The sequence below is a fragment of the Barbatula barbatula genome, assembly GCF_947034865.1.
Source record: "Barbatula barbatula genome assembly, chromosome: 11".
In the NCBI taxonomy this organism is placed as follows: domain Eukaryota; kingdom Metazoa; phylum Chordata; class Actinopteri; order Cypriniformes; family Nemacheilidae; genus Barbatula; species Barbatula barbatula.
Genome location: NC_136774.1, coordinates 12245219 through 12267858, shown reverse-complemented (window position 1 = coordinate 12267858; position 22640 = coordinate 12245219). Strand labels below are relative to the sequence as shown.

At 39.7% G+C, this 22640-nt stretch overlaps 1 protein-coding gene across 2 annotated transcripts in view; it reads right to left on the bottom strand.

The window, feature by feature from the left end:
* Positions 1–1831: 1831 nt before the first annotated feature.
* gapvd1 (GTPase activating protein and VPS9 domains 1) overlaps positions 1832–22640 on the bottom strand; it is a 38702-nt gene continuing 17893 nt past the window's right edge. Inside the window, exons 7-27 of one of the 2 annotated variants that reach the window (XM_079467896.1) lie at positions 22439–22631; positions 20406–20563; positions 20154–20283; positions 19772–19897; positions 19487–19660; positions 17491–17616; positions 16080–16214; positions 15176–15295; positions 14263–14340; positions 13212–13558; positions 12687–12774; positions 10582–10653; positions 10328–10468; positions 10099–10228; positions 8016–8128; positions 7636–7795; positions 7289–7476; positions 6761–6974; positions 6489–6561; positions 5814–6011; positions 1832–4804 (exon numbers count right to left, since the gene is read on the bottom strand). In XM_079467896.1, coding sequence (XP_079324022.1) covers positions 4664–4804; positions 5814–6011; positions 6489–6561; positions 6761–6974; positions 7289–7476; positions 7636–7795; positions 8016–8128; positions 10099–10228; positions 10328–10468; positions 10582–10653; positions 12687–12774; positions 13212–13558; positions 14263–14340; positions 15176–15295; positions 16080–16214; positions 17491–17616; positions 19487–19660; positions 19772–19897; positions 20154–20283; positions 20406–20563; positions 22439–22631 — 3105 coding nt within the window. In that variant the 3' untranslated portion in view covers positions 1832–4663. The remainder of the gene's footprint in view (positions 4805–5813; positions 6012–6488; positions 6562–6760; positions 6975–7288; positions 7477–7635; positions 7796–8015; positions 8129–10098; positions 10229–10327; positions 10469–10581; positions 10654–12686; positions 12775–13211; positions 13559–14262; positions 14341–15175; positions 15296–16079; positions 16215–17490; positions 17617–19486; positions 19661–19771; positions 19898–20153; positions 20284–20405; positions 20564–22438; positions 22632–22640) is intronic. The other variant, XM_079467897.1, reaches the window with a different exon arrangement.

The following is a 22640-nucleotide window of genomic DNA, read 5'->3' as shown; positions in this document are numbered from 1 at the left end:
GTTTGTTAAACATATTTGACGCAGGTTTTTATCTCCTTTATTAAAGTTTCTGTGTAGCAGGAGGATGTGTAGCTTTCCACATTTTATATATCACACTATGATGATATTGCCTTGGATTAAATTGAATGACATTTAAATTAAAACAAGTTGAGTGTTAATAACAAGAACTGTCCCAAACTGTGAATGTATTTAATACATTGCATACATGCTTTTAATGCATTTTTGTATTCATTAAAATGCATCGTTAGCCTATTATTATTATTATTATTTCTACTCTTACAAATATACATTAGGCCACGCCGACGTATTCGTTCATATCTATGTTCATTTCTACATGTAATAGCTATTACTTTGAGATGTTTTATTTAAATTTTCAATCAATATTATTGCCTCTGTGTCAAATGATGTATTTAAAAGGAAGATTACACAAAATGGTGCGTCTGTCTTTGCTACAGTAACCGCCTGTGTTCTTTGTTTCAGCGAGATGAGAGGATGCTGGTGGCGAATGGCGCGGCTGCCATCTAGCGGTCACTGGGCGCATGACACACACTCAACGCCATTGTCGTTCCCGATGGCAGTTGCGTCTTCAAGAGCATTTTAATATTTTGAAGGTGTTAGCATAGTGTACCCTGTGTGGTATTTGGCTACCAGACTTAATGAAAATAGACCTAAATAAAAACAATGAATTTGTGGTTTGTAATTTTGCATTAGCAAACACATGCCCTCATGATGTTTATGACACGTGGGCGATAACATGAGTATTATAAAATGTCTATGAAACACTTTTTGATTTAATATTTTATGTAAAAGCAAGTTCATTTTAAATTTGTCTATTTCTATTTTATTTAAGCACAAACACAGAGTGTGTGTAGTCGTGTAAGTACCTCGCCGGACTGATGATCTGTGATTTCAGTGCCATCTGGGCTTGGCCCTCAGGCTGTTAAGATCTTCATGCAACAATCTGACATCAATATGTAACACAGTTGCATCAGACAAAAGCCCATTCTCAAATCAAATCCCCAAACCACCAAGACCTTTGTTTACAAACAAGATAAACGATGACAACACGGCAACAGCACTGGCAAACGCCTTTAAAAGACGACCTGGTGTTGTGTAATCAAAGTTTATTCGTATCACTGGCTGTTTGACCAATAAGGCCTCCATCTCGCACAGCAGGCCACCGATATCCACCCGATCTAACCTAAACAAAAGCCATTTCATCTCCCAGCCAAGCGAGTCATTTTGGGTTATTAATACAACTAATTATCCTTTTTCTGGCCGAATTTGAATTTAAATGAACAATCAGAGATATCATCAAGTGAAGCAATGGCACCCCACTGTTCCTTTGCTCTGATGGAAAGATTACAATTACAGCGCTCAAGTGCTGAGAGAGAGAGAAAGAGAGAGAGACTATTACACTGAGAAACTCCTATTACAAATCTGCTATACAGTTGTCAGTGGTAATTAAATGTGTGGCAAGTGTGGGGGCTTCGCCATTTGTGGTGGTCCATGCTTATTCCTACATTAACAATTGAGCCATGCATTCAATGTTCAGGTGATATCAGAAATCATAATGTAAATGAATCTGTATATATTTTAAAAATAGTTGGTTCCTTGTTAATTGAAACATTTTTTTTGTTTGTTCGTGGTCATTGATTTGCGCAGAAAGTCGAGGCGGAGTCTGACCTTGCCTTTGCAGAGAGGTGTTGTGTAGGCTAACAAAATTACGAGAAACAATAAAAACCAAGCAAATTTGCACCTCGCCACACTCGGACGTGCTTTAGAATGTAAAAAGCAAACATATCTACTTGGCTTAAAAACAGACATTGCACACAGCGAAAAGTCTTTTTTAATAATTTTTTTTTTTAGAATTACGTACAGGTTTATAATAAATCAACAAAGAATATTTTACCACCAGAAGTTTGAGTACGCTTATGAATGTAAAATATTTCCCATAGTTCAGCTTGATTAGCATGCTCTTTCAAACCAACATGGTACAGTAGGGATTTTAAAGCTCCTAAAAACACCCTAAGTCATGTGCTGCTTATTAAACCAGTTCAGTCTGGGTCTCAAACTTCACTTGCCCCAAAACCCTGTTTACACCAGTTATGTAATTCATTGGTGGGTACATTTTCATAATTCACTTTCGCTTAATTATGTAAACCAGAAAAATCAACTCAATTGTAGTGCATTTGATTTAAAGTGTTTCATGCATTCAATTAAAACTCCCTTATTCAAAACCTTGAAGATGATGTTATTAGCCTTTTCAGATTGCTGCCACCTTTTATTTCTTCCAGTTAAAATACATAACACTGTATTCAAAATCAACAAGAACAACCCTTTACTTGAAAAATACAATAGAAGCCATCAAGATAGACATCTTCAAAATGTTTGCCACGGCTTACATGAACCAAGGTGCATACTGTTGTTGAGACTATAAGCACTGAGAAACTAAAAAATGTCATGGGGATTTTAATATATAGTCTTTGAATCTTTTGGCAAATAAACTCTAGATACAACATTGCTGCAACGTTACCGAAACATCCAACCATTGCGATCAAAACCAGCACCTGGAACATGTTGTATAACATTTCCAGTCCGAACCACGTGTGAAATAAATCAATATGACCCATGTTACAAAAGGGTGAAAAATGTTATGTCACATTATAAAAAAGGAAAAAATAAAACACCCAGTTCCAACATCTACATATAATATAAATGTTGTTCTATGTACTGCGACTACACGAAGAGGCTTGCAGCTGGTGCTCGGTTACGGTTCGTGCGAGAGCAGAGATTTCACATTGCATTAGCAACTGGCGATCAGCATATTGAGTTCATGCACCATTCAAATCAGATGGACAGAAATAAAACATGTACAGAGCTCTAATGGCTACAAGAGCTAGAGGAAAAGAACGGCAGAGCTATATTTTATTCATCCTTTTTGTACTAGCAGGAGGTAGAACTTATTGTTCCAAGTGTATCTGCTATTTCAGGACCATTTAGATCCTCAGTTTTCTTATAGGAACACCAGCGATTGATCATTAAAAGGCATATTTGAAGGAGGAAAACGTGACAGCATCACAATCTTAGGAGTGCTGCTCTTTTGCCTCAGATCTGTTCATGTGCAAAAGTTGGTGGGAAGTTGTATCCAGAACAATAAAACGGATACACATTTAATATTCCTGGCTATACAGTCTAATGCAATAGATTGCAAAGATCGCAAAAGATAATGATGGTAGGAAAGGCGTAAACATAAGATGGATCTAACAGACACGAGGTAACCTTTAACACGTTGAATGTCACATCACAAATAAACAAATGCATCAATTTAGCAAGTCCACTAATAATTGAAAAAAATAAGTGTATATTTAAACCACACTGTTTAAATATTCCATTAATGCCAGGCATTCCTGCGGATATGGAAGTATTATTATTCAAGACAAGTGTTAATAAAGTGAAAACAGTTTAATACAGATCACTTAAGAACTGAATGAAATATATGAATACTAGAAAGCTGATGACATCACACAAGATGAGCCGTACGCATTCTTTACAATAAGTTTCGTATCAATTGTCACATAATCCCATCCACCATATAATTGAATAGCAGCACACTTTGAAAGCACATAGTCAACATAAGCGGAGTCAACCCACATCCTAACTGTCCGCGTTATGAATAACATACTCACTTTTGCCCTGGTTTGTCAACTCTGATGGGCTGAACTTCCTCATCTGAAGACATAGGAATTTCAATTTGGGGCAGAAAATCCACTTAAAGAACCAGTGTTATTATGCGAACATCACCAAGGCACTAATTTATAACAGCGAACCGCATCTACCACTGAGAGGACACCCTGTTGCAACAACGCTGTGAGTTTTAAATGCATTACTCGAACACCAAAACTGTGTGCGGTGAACTGCCATCTGCCCGACATCAAGTCAGCACATATAAAAAAGAAACATTAAATACAGGAGTAAAGTAATAAATACATTTTATTTTATATAAATATGTGGGCCCTTAATTCCAAATTGTCTGGGAGACGTAGTAAAGTGTGAATGTACAATAATGACAACACCTGTTTACATTCATAGAACAAGCTGCCCTGTTAAAACAATGGCGTGATTGGTTTGATAAACTGTAACATACACTGGTTGAATCTACGTATGGTGATGCGTTCACTAATGTGACTATGATGGTTAGCTTTCAGTGGCCTACGATTGCACGAGGAGGCAAAAATGAAGGATTCGCCTCTGGAGCGTCCCGACACACAAGTTATCATTGCAGGTAGTTCCTGGTCCCTTTATTATTTCATAGGTATCTCATAACAGAGCTAGTTATTCGCTAAATCTTTTATATAAAATTGTATTCTACGCCCCAGCACCTCCCCAGTACTACACAGAAAAAGAGATGTGGGTTATTGACAAAATCAGTAGACCAGCCATTTTCATTAAGTTTTTTTTTCCGTTTGTTAAATACCCCCACCGCAGTAAAACCTGGCATGATCGCATTTAACTTTTGATAGTTTTTCAACTTTAAATGTTTCTGTCTCTATGTACAGCTATACAGACTGAGGCGATGCCTCACTGTGCGGTCTTGAAGGGTAGGAGTGGGCGTCCTCTCTCTCTTTCCTACAGTCTGCCCATACAGGTGGCTTGTTCTGCTTCACTTGCGATCGTCGATGGTTTTAATGAATTCCACGGCGGCAGTGAACTGCATCCACCAATAGCACTCCTCCCCGCTCAGCCTGCTGGCGTAGAAATTATTGATGTACTGAATAGTGGACAGAAGGCAGGGTGGGTTTGCCTGTGGGGAGAGTGGGGGGGGGAGAAGGGGGTGGATTAACGTACCAGATAACACCTGACCACCCGCGCCGTGCATGCTTACACATTCGAGTGCGGACAAATCTGGCGTGGGCGTGCACGTACGCACTCGAGAAAACAAACAGGTATGGCGAACAAAAAAAGTTAAAATAAACAAAACTAGTCTAAGCAAACAAAAAAACTTAAAAACATGCCGTTAAGCAAACAATGCAAGTCTAGCGTAAGCAACAGTGAATTCTTCTATATTTTACAGCTCTGAATTTTAAAAACATGTTTTAAATTATTTTCAGTTTTCTGTTTTTAAGTTTAGGAGAATTGATCATTTTTTGTATAATTATGTGAACTGCTGACAACATTTCTCCCAAATTCAAAATATTTATTTTCTTTTTGCATTTATTAATAATAAATTAAATCATATTATATATAAAATAAAAACCAGGATGGAATGACCCTATTTTTATTCACAGCTTTCAAGTATCTTGGCATGTTCTCAGTTTTTCACATTGAGGTGAAGAATTGAATGAACACAAAACATGTCGCAATGCTGATTCAAGACAAACTTGGAGTGGTTTCGTCATTTTTTTTCTGGAGCTGTACGTGTAATTCTAAACATGTGACTATGTGCTGTGGGTTTTAAACTTCAGCCGAGTCCAGAAAGCAGAGATTATTCAGCATCTTTTAAAGGAATAAAGACTGCTCTATTAAGATTCTATTTGTATGGATGAGCAGTTTTTCATTACAGCTTGAAAGCGGTTTAATAAAGCCATTATCTGTTGATGTGAAATTGTTATTGAGATTATAATTGGTTAAAAGCATGCTGAAATTACACCATAATGAACCACTTCTAAAGAGATACCTTTATAATAAACCGAAGAGTATTGTAAGTATTTCATGATTTAGAGGACATGCTTTTGGGGCTATCAGCAATAATCAACACGCTACAGAATGCACAAGACAATTAGCAGTGTATGTGATTGTGTCTCTGTACTCACTTTAATTAGCACAAAGACGAGCACAGGGACGAAGTCATCCGCTCCAGGTACAGCGTCCTCATTGGCCAGACTCAGCAGGTTCATAATGGTGGAGCACATGCGCAGGATACACTGCACTTTATCTCGCGGGGTCTTGTAAGCATTGATGGTCCTGATCTCTGCCTGCGCTGAGGGCCACGGTGCTTCCTTTAGATAAACCTGCACATACACACACAAGATATGTAAACAAATAGATATCTATTTTATATATATAGATAATTTTATTTGTTAAGACGTATAGATGGTTTCATCGGATGCACGCACCAGGCCTGAAGTTAACTTCCGGTCTGTGTTGTTGATCGGTTTGACTATTTAATTGTATAATAATTGTATTAAATAAATATTTTGTTGAAGGGGTCATGTAACTTTGTTGCATTTAAGTCAAGCCATGTAACGCTTCTACTGGTAACCCGAAATAATAGTGACAAGACAAAATATGAAACATGCTAGCTTGTCTAATTAATTTGTAATTTCTTTCGCCTGTTTTCAGAAATAGTCTACCGGGACATTTTTGTGGATGTGTACCTGAAGTTAAGTTGGGCCACAAAGCGCAGTAGCGTTTTTTTTATGTTGTTGCTTTGATACCGTCTATATCATAAAGAATATTTGTATTGTATATGAAATGGAAATAGTGACCTCTGGGATCTGCAGGGCCTTGTGATTGGCTGTCACCACTTTAGACAGACGTTGAATGTGCTCGTGAAAAAGCCTTTAAAAGAAAAGACGTTATGTTAACACAAGACATTTAAGAAGGCTAACGCTGTGTCCCAAGCAGGAAGACAAATCATCAGAATGCAATGTTAATTGGAGCTCTAGACCAATGTTTGCTTGCATGCAGAATGCAATAAAGCCTGCTTAGAACACAATGCAAGAGTAAAATATGGAGACGGATTTCTGATATTCCTCACTCATCTCGCAGTATGTCCCCGTCCTGATTGGGGCAGAAAGCCAGTTTGAAGATGCGGTTCATGACGCTGCGTTCGATGGCCATCTGGGCGTCCTGGAGCTGCTCTTCGCTGGCGTACTGCCAGATGGCATCGTGGGCCATGGCTCCGTACAGGTACCTCAGGAAATCCTCCACTGATGCAGTCTTATCGTCAGAAGCTGTACAGCCCTGAAACGCTGCAGAAACAGAGATTCGGTCTCAGATTAAATAAATATATTTCACTGCAAAGCTACATGCTAGATCTTTCAAAGCCATCAACACAAAACTAGACCCAAAAAGAACCATTTCCCACTGAATATTTATAAACAGGGACTTTTATTATCAATGTGTGAGCTCAATGTTATTTTTATTTTATTTGTGTGTGCAGAACCGTACATTGTGACAGATTTTTTGGAAAAACGTGGGTCAATTCTGAAGGAAAGCCAAGCATTAGCGCAACCTTACAGGTGGAACAATACGAACAACAGACACCCATACGGTAAGCAGACACCTTTGAAGAAGTCGAGCATCTTGGACTCCATGTGTTCCAGCAGCAGTCGGACGCATACGGTGGTGAAGTAACGGTTGGCCACTTCTTTATCTCTCAGAACCCTCTGCAGGAGCCTCTCCAGATGAGCCTGAGACGTCTGCAGTCCCTGTCGGCACCGTGTCAGATAGGCGATGTATGGGGCCCGCTTCCTGCCGCACAAACCCATCGCAACTCTCATTATGGAGTCATGCCCAAAAATATGTCGGCACTAGCTTTTATTAAAAAGTGATTCATGGATGTGTGTGAGAGGAGAGACTACAGGAGAAAGACAATGAGACTGAAAGAGTAAGCGAGAGAGAGTAATGTACCTGTAGTCCTCTGCCATGGCAGTGAGCAGTTTTCTGCAGGTGCGGGGGTCGAGGTGGCTGACGCAGCGCGTAGTCTCCTGGATCTGAGCCATCTGGTTCTTATCCTGCAGGTTAATGGCCTCCGCCAGCTGCACCTTCAGAAAGCACACGATCTCGTTGTCTGAGGAGGGGAAGGAGACAGGGGCCAGACATTAATGCGCTGGGTTTGGAACCTCGGAACCTGAATAACTGCTGCTTTCATCCCATGAGAACAGAGCTACAAAAACCTACCTTTGGTCGAGTTTCTATAAAATGTTAAGGATACATTAGGACTGAAGTATCATTTTCGTTCAAAAGCTATTTAAATAATAATCCTTTATAAAATATCAGGGAGAAATGACCTTCAGGATCTGTGTGGTCCGGGAGACCGTTGCGCGTTGTCGCATGGGGAATGATGGGAAATACAACTGAATCTGCTGAGCACAGGGCCAGCCGGAGCTTCTTCTTAATATCACTGGGGAGATGAAAGATGCAGCAGGTTAAGTACCACGATGGAGATTTTTCGCAAATATGTGCAATCCCAGCTGGATGGATTTGACATTTTTAGTCAAAATGTGAAATACAAACTCTCGAAGATGTCGATTACATTGAACCATTTGTATATATTTTAATAAACTCTTGATGATAGAGTCCAAACATCAGAAAAATATCAGTCTAAACACAAGTTTTATATTTTAAAAGAGAGAAAAATGAATGTGTAATGGATGTGATAAAAAAGCATGCACGGTTTTAAGACACATTCTTTGCAGGATTTCTGTGAATTAAAATGTGCGAACCAGAAAACATAATACCCAACAAATCAAGACGAGACGGCTCTTCATAGAACTTTTCATGTGGCTATTTATGAGAAATATGGACAGTTATGGATGTGACAATTAGGTTATGTGACAATTAATTTCTCTTGACAATGGAAAAACTATGCTTTAACATCACAAAATATAACTTTAAAAAAGACTTCAGATGGGTATTTAAACCACCTAATATTGACATCTGACCTATCAGTATGGTGAAAACATTTGCTAAAACCGTTTTTTTGTTGCCAAAAATAGATATTTTTCAGTTAGCAACACAAAAACAAACTATTATAATTACCCAATTCCGAGTAGCAATATTGGAAATATTAGTTCAAATGTTTATTAGTTTAACAGTCACCTTAATATTTAATACAGAAGGTTGATGGTTTGAGCAAATATATCTTATGCTAATGTCAAATCAGATGGCATTAACAAATGGCACCTCTTGAGTAGTTAATAGATATATATAAATACACATTTTATTGTAATCAGCAAAAATTCATTAAACAATAATTGAACACAAAAAGTAAATAATACATCAATAATACACACACAGGCACTAGATGGCTAATCTACGTCATTCGTGCAGCGTTTGTCCTCATTAATCTGTATGTAATAAAGGTTATTGCACGCGCTGCATGTTGCAGTTTCAGTTCATTTAAATGTATCCATTCATTAGAGACATCAGCGTGTTTATAACATTGTACATTGATCTTGTCACTGTCTTAATAATTAGGGATGCACCGATATGTACATTTTGGCCGATAACGATAACCGATGATTCTTTAACATTGGAAGTTTATAACAGATATATTGGTAATTATATTAATAATATAATGTTATTAATATAACATTTCCTAAGACTGAAACAAAAGGCAAATAGTGGACAACTGCTTTTATATGAAAACATTCAATAATGCACCGCAAGTTCTCTTTTTTCCTCTGAATATCATGCACCAATCCTACTTTACACTAGTTTAAGATTATTTTTTTATCAAACTTTTCTGGTATATTTTGGCGTCTATTTTTCAAGGACTCTCAAGATACATAACGACAACTTGCAAAATTATGTTCTGAATGAAGCGGCCGCTAAAACAAGCGTCTGATATAATGACTTGCCGAAAAACAACATTATCGATCTTTATGTCCGTCTCCAAATTGTAACGTATTTCATATTTGTAACGGACTTAAAAGCTGAAACCTGTTTCAGGCTTTATAAACTTACTCTCCATCCTGCCGACTGTGTTTGCTTACTACTCTCCAACGTGATGTCTCCACCCCAGCTACCACACTCCAAGACCCGCCCCATTTTACTTCTGATTGGCTAGTAATGTTTGTTTGAGTGATGGCTGTGTTCATCTCATACCATTGGTAGGCGAACTTATGAACTCGAGCTGATATCAAGAAACTCTTTTAATTGTAATCGCAACAAAATGCCGCAAGCCGGAGATCCGGCACAGGGAAAACTATAAGCCCTGATAATTGATGACAGATTTTTCATTTTGGGTGAACTGTCCCTTTAAGGTTGACATTTGCATGGAATTGCCTATATGGTTTTGGCTCTACAGATATTAATATAAATGGTTTTATAAAAAAAACTGAGTAAAAAGTAATGTAAAATGTAAAAGACCTGAATGAGAACGTCTTATCCTGAGGTGGCGCCGTCTGACTGGCAGAGTCTGGTAGATCATCTGCTGAGATGTTCTGCAGAGCTTCGTCTTTTGGCGAGTCATGTTCGCTGTCTCCCTCTCTAGACGACTCTGCAAAAACAGAGAAAACCGTTGTTTAAAATTTTAGATCTACAAATGAGAAATTGCTTTAAGAAAGATAACAGCATGTACTATTATTATATGGCAAACCTTGTCCACCATAAGATCCTGCAACAGCTCCATCACTGTGGGTGGGTCGTTTCTCCATGTACTTGATGTACTTGTCCATTATCGCCTCTGCTGACTGAGTCTTGGAGCTCTGCCTGAACATCGAGGGCTCATCTGATAACCCTGATGCGTGTATACAAACACATGCAGTCAACATACGACCTCTTCTTTGCTGAGCTTGCCATGTGGTTGAATGTATACATGGGCAAAACATTTTAATAAAAGAGATGAAGGACCTTGTGGGACCCTCTCTGCTCCTTGTTCGTCCTTTTCTGGCTTGTCCCGCTTTCGGAGTCCACTGATTGGCACTGTGGAACAAAACACAAGCAGTTTAAACTCACAAACAGGCAAGACGCTGCAGTAACATTTCTTGGAGAACCCAAAGCACAAAACATCACCTCTCCTCCGGCCCATTAATGTCCACATAGTCGAATGGACCAACATGCTGTGGATGTTTTTGCTTCATTTATATTCAGTTGTAAAATGCTACAAAATGTTCAGCAATGGGGTACTATGACAGGGAACACTATGGTCACTACTATGGTGCAAGCACACAGATGTGGGGGCTCTGTGTTTTAAAATGTGTATTAGCAGATGTTTGTGTGAATTTATGCTGTATGTACGAATACAGAGATGATTCTTTATGTTACAGTAATATCAAACACAGTAATATACGATACAGTAATATGCATCTTTTTAAAGAAATAGCCAGAAATGCTGTCTTCATATAGTCATCCAAATTTTCTTGCAAACCTGTTTAAAAAGATCTGTGTCAGTCAGAAAAGTTAATAATATTAGTTAATAATTGCAAAAGCCTTAAAAACAACCCGTACATCCTTTTCCAAGAAAGTGAAAACATCAAACAGGTTTAAAACAACAGACGGAGGATTATATGACTGAATTTCCATTTTTAGGATAGACTATTCTCTAAAGTGCATAACCCACCAAACATTTTTACATTTATACGGATCAACCACTGCAAAAATAAACTATGGAATCAAAATGGCTGCATGAATGAGGAAATGAAGTGGGACGGCTCTAGCAGTCACAAAATGGGGCGAGGAGGAATCTATGGAACCCAACACGTACTCGGGCTGCTAGTGCATAGTGGGAGAGAGTTTGAAGAGTGGGTTACCTGGAAGTTCACCCTCTGCTGTCCAATAGAGCACTGTGTTGGGAACACAGACAGCAACAAACACGGTTGGGCTTTACAAACACATCCTTTTTGCCCAAGCCATGCTAACCGCTACCCATGCTAACCGCTACTTCTTAACTACAGTATGTATTATATTATCACAAAGACAGAGCCACTTCTGTAACCAATAATGCAACAATTAGTATTGATTCTTACATCACCAGTTTTTTTGTTTTTTTAAGAGATTACAATAAAAACACTAACCCAATTTTGGGGATACAATATAAAACGTATAATCGCTGATATTTATGCTGATATTAAGTAATAGTTATAAAAATTCAGTCAACATTTATTCAAAACCTGTGTATTTTGAAACTGTCTCAGTAGTTCTGTGTGCAATACAATGGCAAATTGTTTGGTCACCAACATTCCTCAAAATATCTTCTTTTGTGTTCGGAAGTAGAACGAAAGTCATACGGGTATTTTAAATGACAACAAGGTGAATAAAAAGATGATATACCTTTAATGCTGATATTAAAACAAGATATCATATTTAAAATTTTATTCAGACTGTTCTTCTGCCTTGTTTCTAAAAACAGTTATCTTTTTACTGTGCGTTGTGGTATTTTGCCTTAATGGAGTTCATTTTCAAAATGAAAATTCTAGCATACATGCTTTCATCCAGTGGATCTTTTAAGACATGTCTAGTCAGAAAAATTACGGCAAACCAAATGGTGATTTTTCCACACTAAAGCTTATATCTAAAAACGTAAGTTAAAGGAGTAGTTCACCTTCAAAATTAAAATTCTGTCATAATTGACCTCTTGTCATTTCAAACCTGTATGACATTCTTTTCAGATTTTTGAGGAATGTTGTTAAGGGCCCCCAATTCACTTGCATTGGTTACAATAGAACGGGCCTATGCTGTTCTGTTACCAATATTTTTCAAAATATTTTCTTTTGTGTTCTGCAGAAGAAAGAAAGTCATACAGGTTTGAAATGACAAGAGGTCAATTATGACAGAATTTTAATTTTGCAGGTGAACCACTCCTTTAACTGATGTTTTTAGATTTATAAGCTTTAGTGTGGCAACATCATCATTTGGTTTGCTGTCATTTTTCTGACTAGCCATGACTTAAAAGATCCACTGGATGAAAGCATGTATGCCAAATAAATCAGGCAGAGAGTGAGAGATGTGCTTCTCACCTTTAGGAATTGCAGGAACGAAGCGTTTCTTCCACCAGGGTCTGTTTCTGTCAGACTTCTCATCATCACTGTCCTTCCTGTCCTCCGGCTGAACACAAATAAACAGTCAAGCACACGAAAACAAACAATATAACTGTCAAAATATATTTTCTTGACTAATGTCATAAGTTCAAAAAGATGACTGTTCTGCAACACACAACAAAAGCCAAACTGATGAGTTTATTATGTACACTTAAATCACAGACTGGGCACTATAAAGACACTCGTTTAAACGAGAAACGTTTAATCATTTATTCATCCTCCATTCATTCCACACCTATATGACTTTATTCTTTTAAAGAACCACTTTGCCCCCCATTGACGTCCATTATATGGTCACAAAACCACTGAGACCTTTCTCAAAATATGTTCTTTTGTGTTCCACATAAGAAAGAGTCATATACAGGTTTTGAATAACATGAGGGTAAATAAATGATGACATAATTTTGTGCAACCAGTTACAGTCACTGAAATCACTCTCCTCACCTCTCCTTTAAGAGAATCTTTGCTCGGAGAAGAAGTGGGCCCTGTGGAGAACGCTCCTGCAGGGTCTTTTTCCTCCATCATGGTCCTGCGGTTCAGTCCGGGGTCGCTGTTGGGTCTGCGGCCAGCGGACACCACATCTGTGCTGCGGCTCCTCACCAGCCTTTCGGGGTACGAGTGTCTCTGCTTGGGGTGCTCCAGATCACCATGCGCCAGATGGGGGGCAAACAGAGGTGGACGGGGCTCCTGGTTGCCAGTGACGCTGGCCTCTGGAATGGGTGGATCAGGGGGAGGGTGCGGGGGGCGGGCATAGTGTACCTTGGGCCGTACGATGGTGCCAGTGGAAGACCCTGCAAAGACACGTGACCAAAATGTTGCCTTTGCGCTTACAAAACATAATGCTGATAAAAAAAACTTTAGATTTTTTCCGCACCATAACCTTCAGTTTTGGGAAAACAACCTAGACGCTAGGGTCGTGACATGGCTTGTTCAATGGGCATTCATAAAATCTTAAATTCTACGCACACAGGCAAAGCCAGCGGGCGTGTGTGGGAGAGACCTTGAGATAGCTGTCAGAGTGAGACAGACCTCAGGTGAAAGTAGGCCACCTGTTCCAAGGGTACAGTATCTCTGCCGAGCACCTTGCAATGCCAGCCCCGTGCCACCGGCTCAGTGGGGACAGGCCACCGAGCCAAAACGCCTGCGGTGAGGTCTAGCAACCTGTCATCCCCTCACCTTGCCCCACACACACAAATTCCCACACTTTCACAATGTTTTTCGAATACATTTAAGCAACTCCATAGGCATCCCACTGAAAATATGCAAGCTTGGCGGGACAATTTTCCCTTTAAACACAAATTTGTATATATTTCACTAGTAATCGGACTATAAAGACGGCCATATGACGATAAAAATACATTTCTCTTTATTTCTCAACACACACACACTGTTCAGAGTGCTCTGGTCATTAAGGGACATTAATAGTGCTCCTTTCTTGCTCCTACATGTGTAAGTACTGCATCTCACTGCAATGCATGCTGGGAACTGACATTACCTTCTCCAGAGGAGAGGGGATCAAACATAGCCAGCAGTGAATCTGCTTGAGAGGCTGCGCAAGACAGACTGTGAGCTCCTAGAGAGGTGAAAGAAGAAGAACAGAGATGTTAGTCTCATACCACAGAGTCCAAGAAACACTTTCAATAGGAGTGTTAACCTGACGACCCAGCAAGCGGAATACATACGGTTTGGAAATCTGCTTTGAAATCTCAAACAGGTTTGAAATCTGTTGTTTACTCTCACAAGTATGATAATTTGGGATTTCCTAAAGCTTACTACAGGTAATTGCTGACTAGACTGTAATTTAAGGTAACACGTGTTGAAGCATTACATATTTCCTATCAAAAAAACAAAAGGTTTGAAAATATATTTAGTAATAAAAAAAATGTAAACATCTGGGGTGGGTTGCAACAAGACGCGATACGACGCGTAATATAAAAAATAACCATTTCTAATTTAGAATCCATTGAGCTGTCTGGTATGATTTTGCATTAATGTCCCTGTGAACCAGAAGTTGCGATCGTTTTGCATCCGTATTTTAAAGCATTTCCGAGTAAAATGGAATTTCAAATAAGAAAATATTGGGCGTGCATTTTCAGAATTTAACGGAAGATTATGAGGGCACATTAATTTAAAAAAGACAATGACCCACAATGATAAGCTATTTACAATAAACACCACAATATTTAGTAAAAAAAAGGAATTGTAATCTTTAGTTTCACTGGGACTTTAATGTAATTTGACCTCGCCATGCATAAAGATGAGTATGTAAAGTAACCTGCAATTTTAGGTTTTCAATAGAGATGGCAATATAAAAGCAACAATTACAAATTGCAGATTTAAGCATAAAGTGCGCGGCACAGCGTGAACGTGCAACATCAGTAGCTCAAATGCGAGTGAGAATATTGTACCGTGAACAGAGTCGTCTCCATCTGGACTGGTCACGGAATCTTTGCCTCCGAAGTCTGAGCTGCACTCCGAGCGCAGATCTTCAATCTTATTGGGAATGTCCTCCGACGTGGCACTGATGCCTGCAGAAGCAACATACAACACATCAGCAAAACCTCAAACTATAAATCCAAGAGGAAAACGTATTACCTTTAGAGAGAAACATTTTCATGAAATACTACTCCAGATACAAAAGAACAGATTACGATTCAAAACTTTGTTCTGCTGTCTTTGCAAAACAAGCATCGGTCTACTTTTCTCAAACTTGGGATTTGACCGTGCATATATCTTTTACATCTACAGAGACTTAATGGTATATGCAAGAGTATGTGATGTGTTGTGATGGAGTGGCGGCCAGGTTGAATGGCCCATCTCATTTCAAGCCCCTCGTGGAAAGGGGGAAACCACGCCGACGCTCCCTCGAGTGCTCGGAGAGGGCGGAGGAATCCTCTAGGGAGGTCAGAGTAGGTGAACGGGAGATGAAAACGGCAGGAATGAACGAAGGAGGAAAAGAAAGACAATCCGTCTGTCGAAGTCCACTGGGAAAACTCCCCACGAGGAGTCGGTCGGGAGTTTGCTGTGTGTGTTACCTGGTTATTCGTCTTCATCACAGTGTCAGGGCAGAAGTGTCACCAAATGAAGAACTCAGCGAGGCAGAGAACAACACTTAAGTCTGAGGTGTGACTGGAATGTTCGAACTTTCTCGTTTGGTTCGATCAGTTACTCGAAAGCGACAAAAAAACACAACCATGGCGCTCATTTGGGTTTAGAATCCAGCCTCTGTATCTGCAGGCATTATTTTACTCTGTACTGACCAAATGGCCAAAAAGTGTTTATGTGTGTGCGTGTGTACATGCGAGTGTGTACCTGAAACCACACTGAGCCCCGGGGTGCTGGGTCGGGAGCTGACCTCTCTGACCTCGGTGTCGTCTGAAGTGCTCCCAACACCCGAGCAGCTTTCCAACTCCTGCAGGCGCTCCTCCTGCTTCAGATCTGCAGCTTCTGAAACACAGATCCATTAACCGCACTGACACATCCTCACACACACTCACACAAAGACACCCATGGCATCTCTATGGAAGACTAATTTACGTGCTCGTTTGTAATAATGCAGGTCTGAATTGGTCTTTGGAGTCTACTTCCTGCTGCCTTGAAGTGAAACAATACCCAGCAATGCAAAAAGCAAAATCACTCACTCTTTTAATCTAGAGAAGAGGCAGGCAGATAAGATCACAAATAGACCACATTTTCATGATACTTGTATGTCTTATTTGTCGGCACTTTCTCTTACTTAATTTAGATTCAAGCATTTACTGAAATGACCAAACATTATACATTTACACAGTGGAATTTATACATAATATACGTAACCCCTGTCTGTGAGAACCAGCAAAGGCCTTTGTAAAATGACTTCCACATAATGTGCACATACTGTGTAAATATAATCTTGATATATTTAATGTTGACTGAGTAAGGCCACAGAAAAATACCTAAAAGTTGGCTTTGATTTTTTTATGTGTAAATTAATCAAATATTGTGTAAATAACTTGAGTTTATTTGCAAAAACGGATCACTCCATTTTAACAGTTGTTTAATGATATGTTTTAAATTGTTTTATTGTGTTAGTCAGATTTAGTTATTATTATTTAATCAAAACAACCCAGCTGCAGTTTGATTAATAATATTTGCAATCCACAATGAATAGGTTATCCTTTTTTGCAAAAATCTTCAAATACAGTCAGTATAAAGATAAAATATTTCAAATGTATTAAATACAATTACACAATATGAAAACATTACTGCATATCCAAACAAATGTCATTTTATTATATGATATAGTATTATAGTATATTATATTTTATCCAAATATGTTATATTAATATTATATTCATATCTTATCTTATCGTATCCAAAGTAAAAAAATGTTAATTGAACTTGAGACCTAACCTAACATGCACAAATAAAATACCATTAAGTTAAACAATAAAAACTGATTTATTTTTTATTTTTCTTTGTTTAGGTTTATGTTTCTTATCTAATGCAGTTAAATGTTTTTAAATTAAGCTTAAATGTTCTAAATTTTGGGGGTCTATTGTATTGTTGAGGGACAAGATGTATGGGGTCTTTTTTTTATCTTCTTTTGTGTTCAAATGTATACAGGTTTGGAACAACTTGAGAGTGAGTAAACCATAACGGTTTTCATTTTTGGGTTCACACTGAAACACATTAGAAAGTCTTTATTCTATATGAAACATTAACATTTTGCACAGCTTCTTACCGGAGTCACTCGGCAGGACCTCCACACTCCAGGCCTCGCTCGTCGTTTCTGAGATGGTGGAACCGTACGGGTCTAGTAGAACCGGCAAGCAAAGCATGCTTCCCAATGCGTGCTCCGCCGCGACCCCTGTGGAGAGCGCACACATGAAAACACATGGGTGTGAGGGGGCCGTCTCTGATCTGAAGCAGCAGGTAGGTGGATTGCAACAGGAATGGCAAGAGGTTAATCGCAAACCCCCCCGATAACGGACACGCTATGTCTAAGCTGTATCATCGGGGTTGCGACATTGAGGTGCAGATTGAGCCGAGCATCACTCATAACCTCATTATTCTCTCAACCGGCGTCCCACACAGCGCCTCCTCTCTCCCAAACACTCCCAACAGGAGCTGCCGCCTAACAAGCCAGAAGAATGGAGACGGAGAGCGGAAAGGGGCGGGGGTGAGACGACAGCTAGACCAGCGGGGGGGTGTTTGCACGTGCGTGGGGCGTTTGATGGCCGGGTGGAAGCAGAGATCATGAGCACTCCCTATGATGCTGGCGGAACCTCTCGACGGGTCACGTCTACCTAAGTACGTGCGTAAGGGCAGGTTTGGTGGGCTAGCAGGAGAGCTTTCCCCCGCTGGCCCTGTTTACAGTGAGTGAGGCAGGGGCTCTGTGCCGCCAGTCTTTCAGGTGCATGATTAAATGAGTGGCACCCGCAGTAGTGAAACAATTAGAATTTCTGCCTCATTATCATGGTAATCTTATCAGTGGGATAATGAGGTATTAATGGATATTTAATGTGTATCTCATAACCCGATCCCTCGGAGAAAACACATAAGGAAATCGCTGTAAATTCACTTAATGATGGAAAAGTCCCCCAACGCCATATTCCGAGGAATGAAAAATGGAGAATGCAAATGAGAAGGAACCAAGGTCAATAAGACTGCGGGGACTGTGTGAATGTCAGAGAGACGGAGGGAGTGCAAGAAAAGGAGAGAGGACGTGGAAGACGAGGGAAGAGAGCGAAAAGATGGTGGGGAGGTGAGAAGGAGAGTGAAAGACAGATGAGAGAGAAATCGCATGTAATGGACTGAAGAGAGAAGCCGTCTGAGGTTGTTGAAAGACGGCTCTATATAAAACTTCACAAACAAAATTGAAGTGGATTCAAGACTGACCCAGGGTGGAGGGAATTAAATTGGGGACAAATTCATTTAACAGACACTGGAGGGTATAAGAAACACATGACCTTTTAGAATTATATACATGGGCAATTTGTCTCTAATGATAAATTGCAAGAATATGATTTTCCTTTCATTACAAAATAGAAAGTTTTTGTTCCAAAACCCTCAAGACAACATGGAAGAAAAGTCTATTGTGACATCAGCAACATATATTTGAATAAGCTATTCTCAAACCGAATGCGCCGAAGTGCTCTCATGACGTGCTCCATAGACTAACAAAACAGAGGGTAATACACAGATTAAATTCGCTATTTTTATTTAATGTTTGTCGCTTCAAAAAATGGATAGTGCATGGACCAATTTAACAATGTCTTTAGTACTTTTCTGGACCTTGACAACAACTATAACCATGATGTCTATGAGAAAGCTACCTAAAATATCTTTATTTGTGTTCTGAAGATGGCGGGAGGTCTTAAAACATGTTGAACGTCATGTGGGTGAGTAAAAAATACCACTATTTTGATTTTGAGGTGAACTTTTCCTTTAACCACAAGGTGGCAGTAATGAGTTGACCGGCGAGCACAAAAACTGAACCTCATCTATCTATAAAATGCATTCAGCACTTACATCTAACCCATGTGTTCGGTGTAAATGTTAGGATTGCAAATTCAATTTTACCGTTGAAATGTTCGAAACTGTAAAAAGATAGACGGTGACAACAACACTAATTATAGTCAATACTTGTGTGCTGGTCATAAAGCACACCATGAAGTGTATTTCCTCAATACTTCAGCCCCATGATTGAAATCCAGTAGGAATTAGCTATGTCTCACCTGCTATCTCCTGCAATCGGTCCTCATCCATGTTAGGGTCAAAGTCGCTACCCAGCACGTCAGTGCTCCAGGTCTCACTGACAGTCTCGGAAATGTCCCTGTCATCCGTCAGGCCCATCATGTCCCGAATCTCAAACTTTCTCAGTTTATCGTCCAAATTGTCCTGAGTAGTAGCTACATGAGGCAAAACACAGAATATTATAAGAGAGCATTCAATGTTCCTCTATTTTGAAACTCAGTTTGATTTGTTGCTGTAGTCTTGATTCATGTAAAACACATATTTACCGCTTTCATGTTCTAATAGCTGTAAGGCCTCTGCACCGTTGCTACCAGATGGCCCTGGTCCTCCTTCAGACACAGACTCTACCTCCAGGTCCAACGACGAAACTGAATTGGAGCGGTTAGATGGCCCTGCAGATAGACAACAATTTGCAAACTTAAACAAAAGAACATAGGAGATTCGTTTATTGCCCCTTGAAGGATTTGAATGTGCAACCTTTCCAATACCCGAACAAGTCTTTACCAACTAGGGTACACTTAAAAATATTTTATGGTTTTGATTTAAGGTCTTAGATGATGTACACCAAGAAGAAACTCGAGAGACAGAGAGACATAAAAGTATTAATGTACAAGAGAGCCATCTGCTGGTCGCTTTGTAAAAGCACACCTTCAGAAATGCCCTCCAGGTTGTCACTGCAGAGTGAGAAGCGCAGAGTTTTGTCAGGTTTCCCATGCAGTTTGGTGTCATCGACCGGGGCATCTCCTTGACCGCCGTCTCCAAGATGCAGAGTCAAAACCTACAGACAAAGTAATATTGACACATTTCCGTTGTATCTATTCTTTTATTTGCCATGATCATTGCATACAATAAAATGACTGCATTGGTACAGTGTGTGATATATTGGCTACACCTCCTCACCTCATTCTCTGACATCATCCCGGGGATGGTCTGTGGCGAGGTCCCAAGTGAGATGACTAGCACTTCCTCAGGTGTGACCTCCTGCAGAGACTCTTGGGAGCTGGCCTCAGTCTCACCCTCCTGGGCCATGTTGGATCGACTTCGGCTTCGGGAGGCTGCTGGGTGAAAAAGAGTGCAAGGGGAGACAAAATGTAAGGGTTAAAGACAAAAGTGAGCTAGTTGTGCGCCGAAATGGAAAAGCCTAAAATATAAGGATGATAAGGCCTGCTTGAGAAATGGATGATGCAGATCTACTTTCAAAAACCTCCAAAACAAACTTAAGATCACAGACAAACAACACAAAAACATTAAAAATGCTGTGTAAACTTTTTGACCTGATTAATTTTGATGATGAAAGTTTTTTCAAATGATGACAGCAAAACAAATGTGATACATCAACCACAAATGTATGCTCATTCAGTGCAGTCACCATAAACACCCAGTTTACACTTTTTGATATTAAAGGAACAGTTTGCCTAAAATGAAAATTATGTCATCATTTACTCACCCTCAAATTGTTTCCAAATCTGAATAAATTGATTTGTATTGATGAACACAGAGAAAGTTATTTGGAAGAATGCTTGTAACCACACAGTTCTTGGACACCGTTGACTGCCATAGTAGAAAATATTGCTTTATAATTGTCTTTGTTCTGTTGAACATAAAATAAGGTATTTTGAAGAATGTGGGGTAAGCAAACATTCTGGGACCCTTTTGACAATCATTGTAATGTTTCCTACTATGGTAGTCAATGGTGGCCAAGAACTGTCTGGTTACAAGCATTCTTCCAAATATCTTTCTCTGTGTTATACCAAATAAAGAAATGTATACACATTTGGAACAACTCGAGGGTGAGTAAACGTTAAGTGGGGTTAACTGTTCCTTTAATATTCATAATATCCATAAATACCAGGTAATACTAAGCAACAAATAAAAATTTATTACAAGATTTATGGTACCCGTGAACTCTCTTGTTGGAGCAACTACAAAAATATAGCTTGAGGCACATGTGCACGTAAAACGGATGAGTTACAGCAAGCAGCAAAACGTGATACAGCTATGATTGGCAAAGCGAGGAGTAGTCGTAGAGGGGCAGTGACCCCTGAACACATGACCCATGGCAGGGCGACAGGGCTACCCACCAAACGGGGTTACTAAAGGTATATGAGCGGACAGGCCCGTGCCTGAGGGCTCCCAACACGTTATGGCAGCCAGCTGTTGTCCTGATGATCATTGGCAGCGAGGCAAGAGAAAAAGGGTGGAAAAGACAGAAGGGGAATCAGAGAGTTGGTGGATATGAGAATGTCAATGATCAGTAAATGAATGTGGAACAATCAAACAGTTAACAACCAAAAGGTCCAGTGTGTAGTGTTTTTTGAATCTATTGACAGAAATGCAATATAATATACATAACTATGTGTTCAGAGGTGTATAAAGACATAAAGACATAGAGAAGCGTTCTGTTCATATTACCTTAGAATGACCTATTTCTATCTACATAAACCTTGGGTCCCATTGCATGGAATTCACCATGTTGTTTCTACAGTAGCACTAAATGGACAAACTGCTCTACAGAACGCGTTTCATAAATACATGATCTCCTTCCGCAAAGAAGTGAGAACGTGACGACATCTTAGTCCTGTGTCAGCCTCTGTAATGCTTGAAAGGGAGGTGTCGGGTGAGCCGTTGGTTGCAATTCGCAAGCCTCACCACTATATGCCGCAACATTTCATACACTGGACCTTTAAAAGAAGACCACTGACAGTTGTCCGCATCGGTGAACGTCACAAAATTAGATTTAGAAATATAGATTTTAGAAATATGTTCTACGTGGTCTATTTGGCGTTTACATCCCCATGTTTTTCTTTTAAAGAATGTGCCCTGGTACCTAGTGGTTAAAGAAATGTATTTATATCAAGACAGTGTCTCAGGTGTAATCACAGCAATCGCATAAGCTTCACCTATTTACATGCAAGTAAATGAAGAAGGATTACCAATGGGAAGCCTGTTCTTTTTGTTGGCGGGTGTGGTTGCGGGTGAGAGCTGGGGTGTGTTCGAGGGCGTGAGCTCCAGGCTGTTGCTCTTTATCGTGCGGGACTGAGGTACGTTAACTATCAGGGTTTCCAGAGCCAGATGATCCTCCTCTCTGAGCTGATCTCCTGCAGTGACCGCACGCACAAAGTCCACCTGAACACA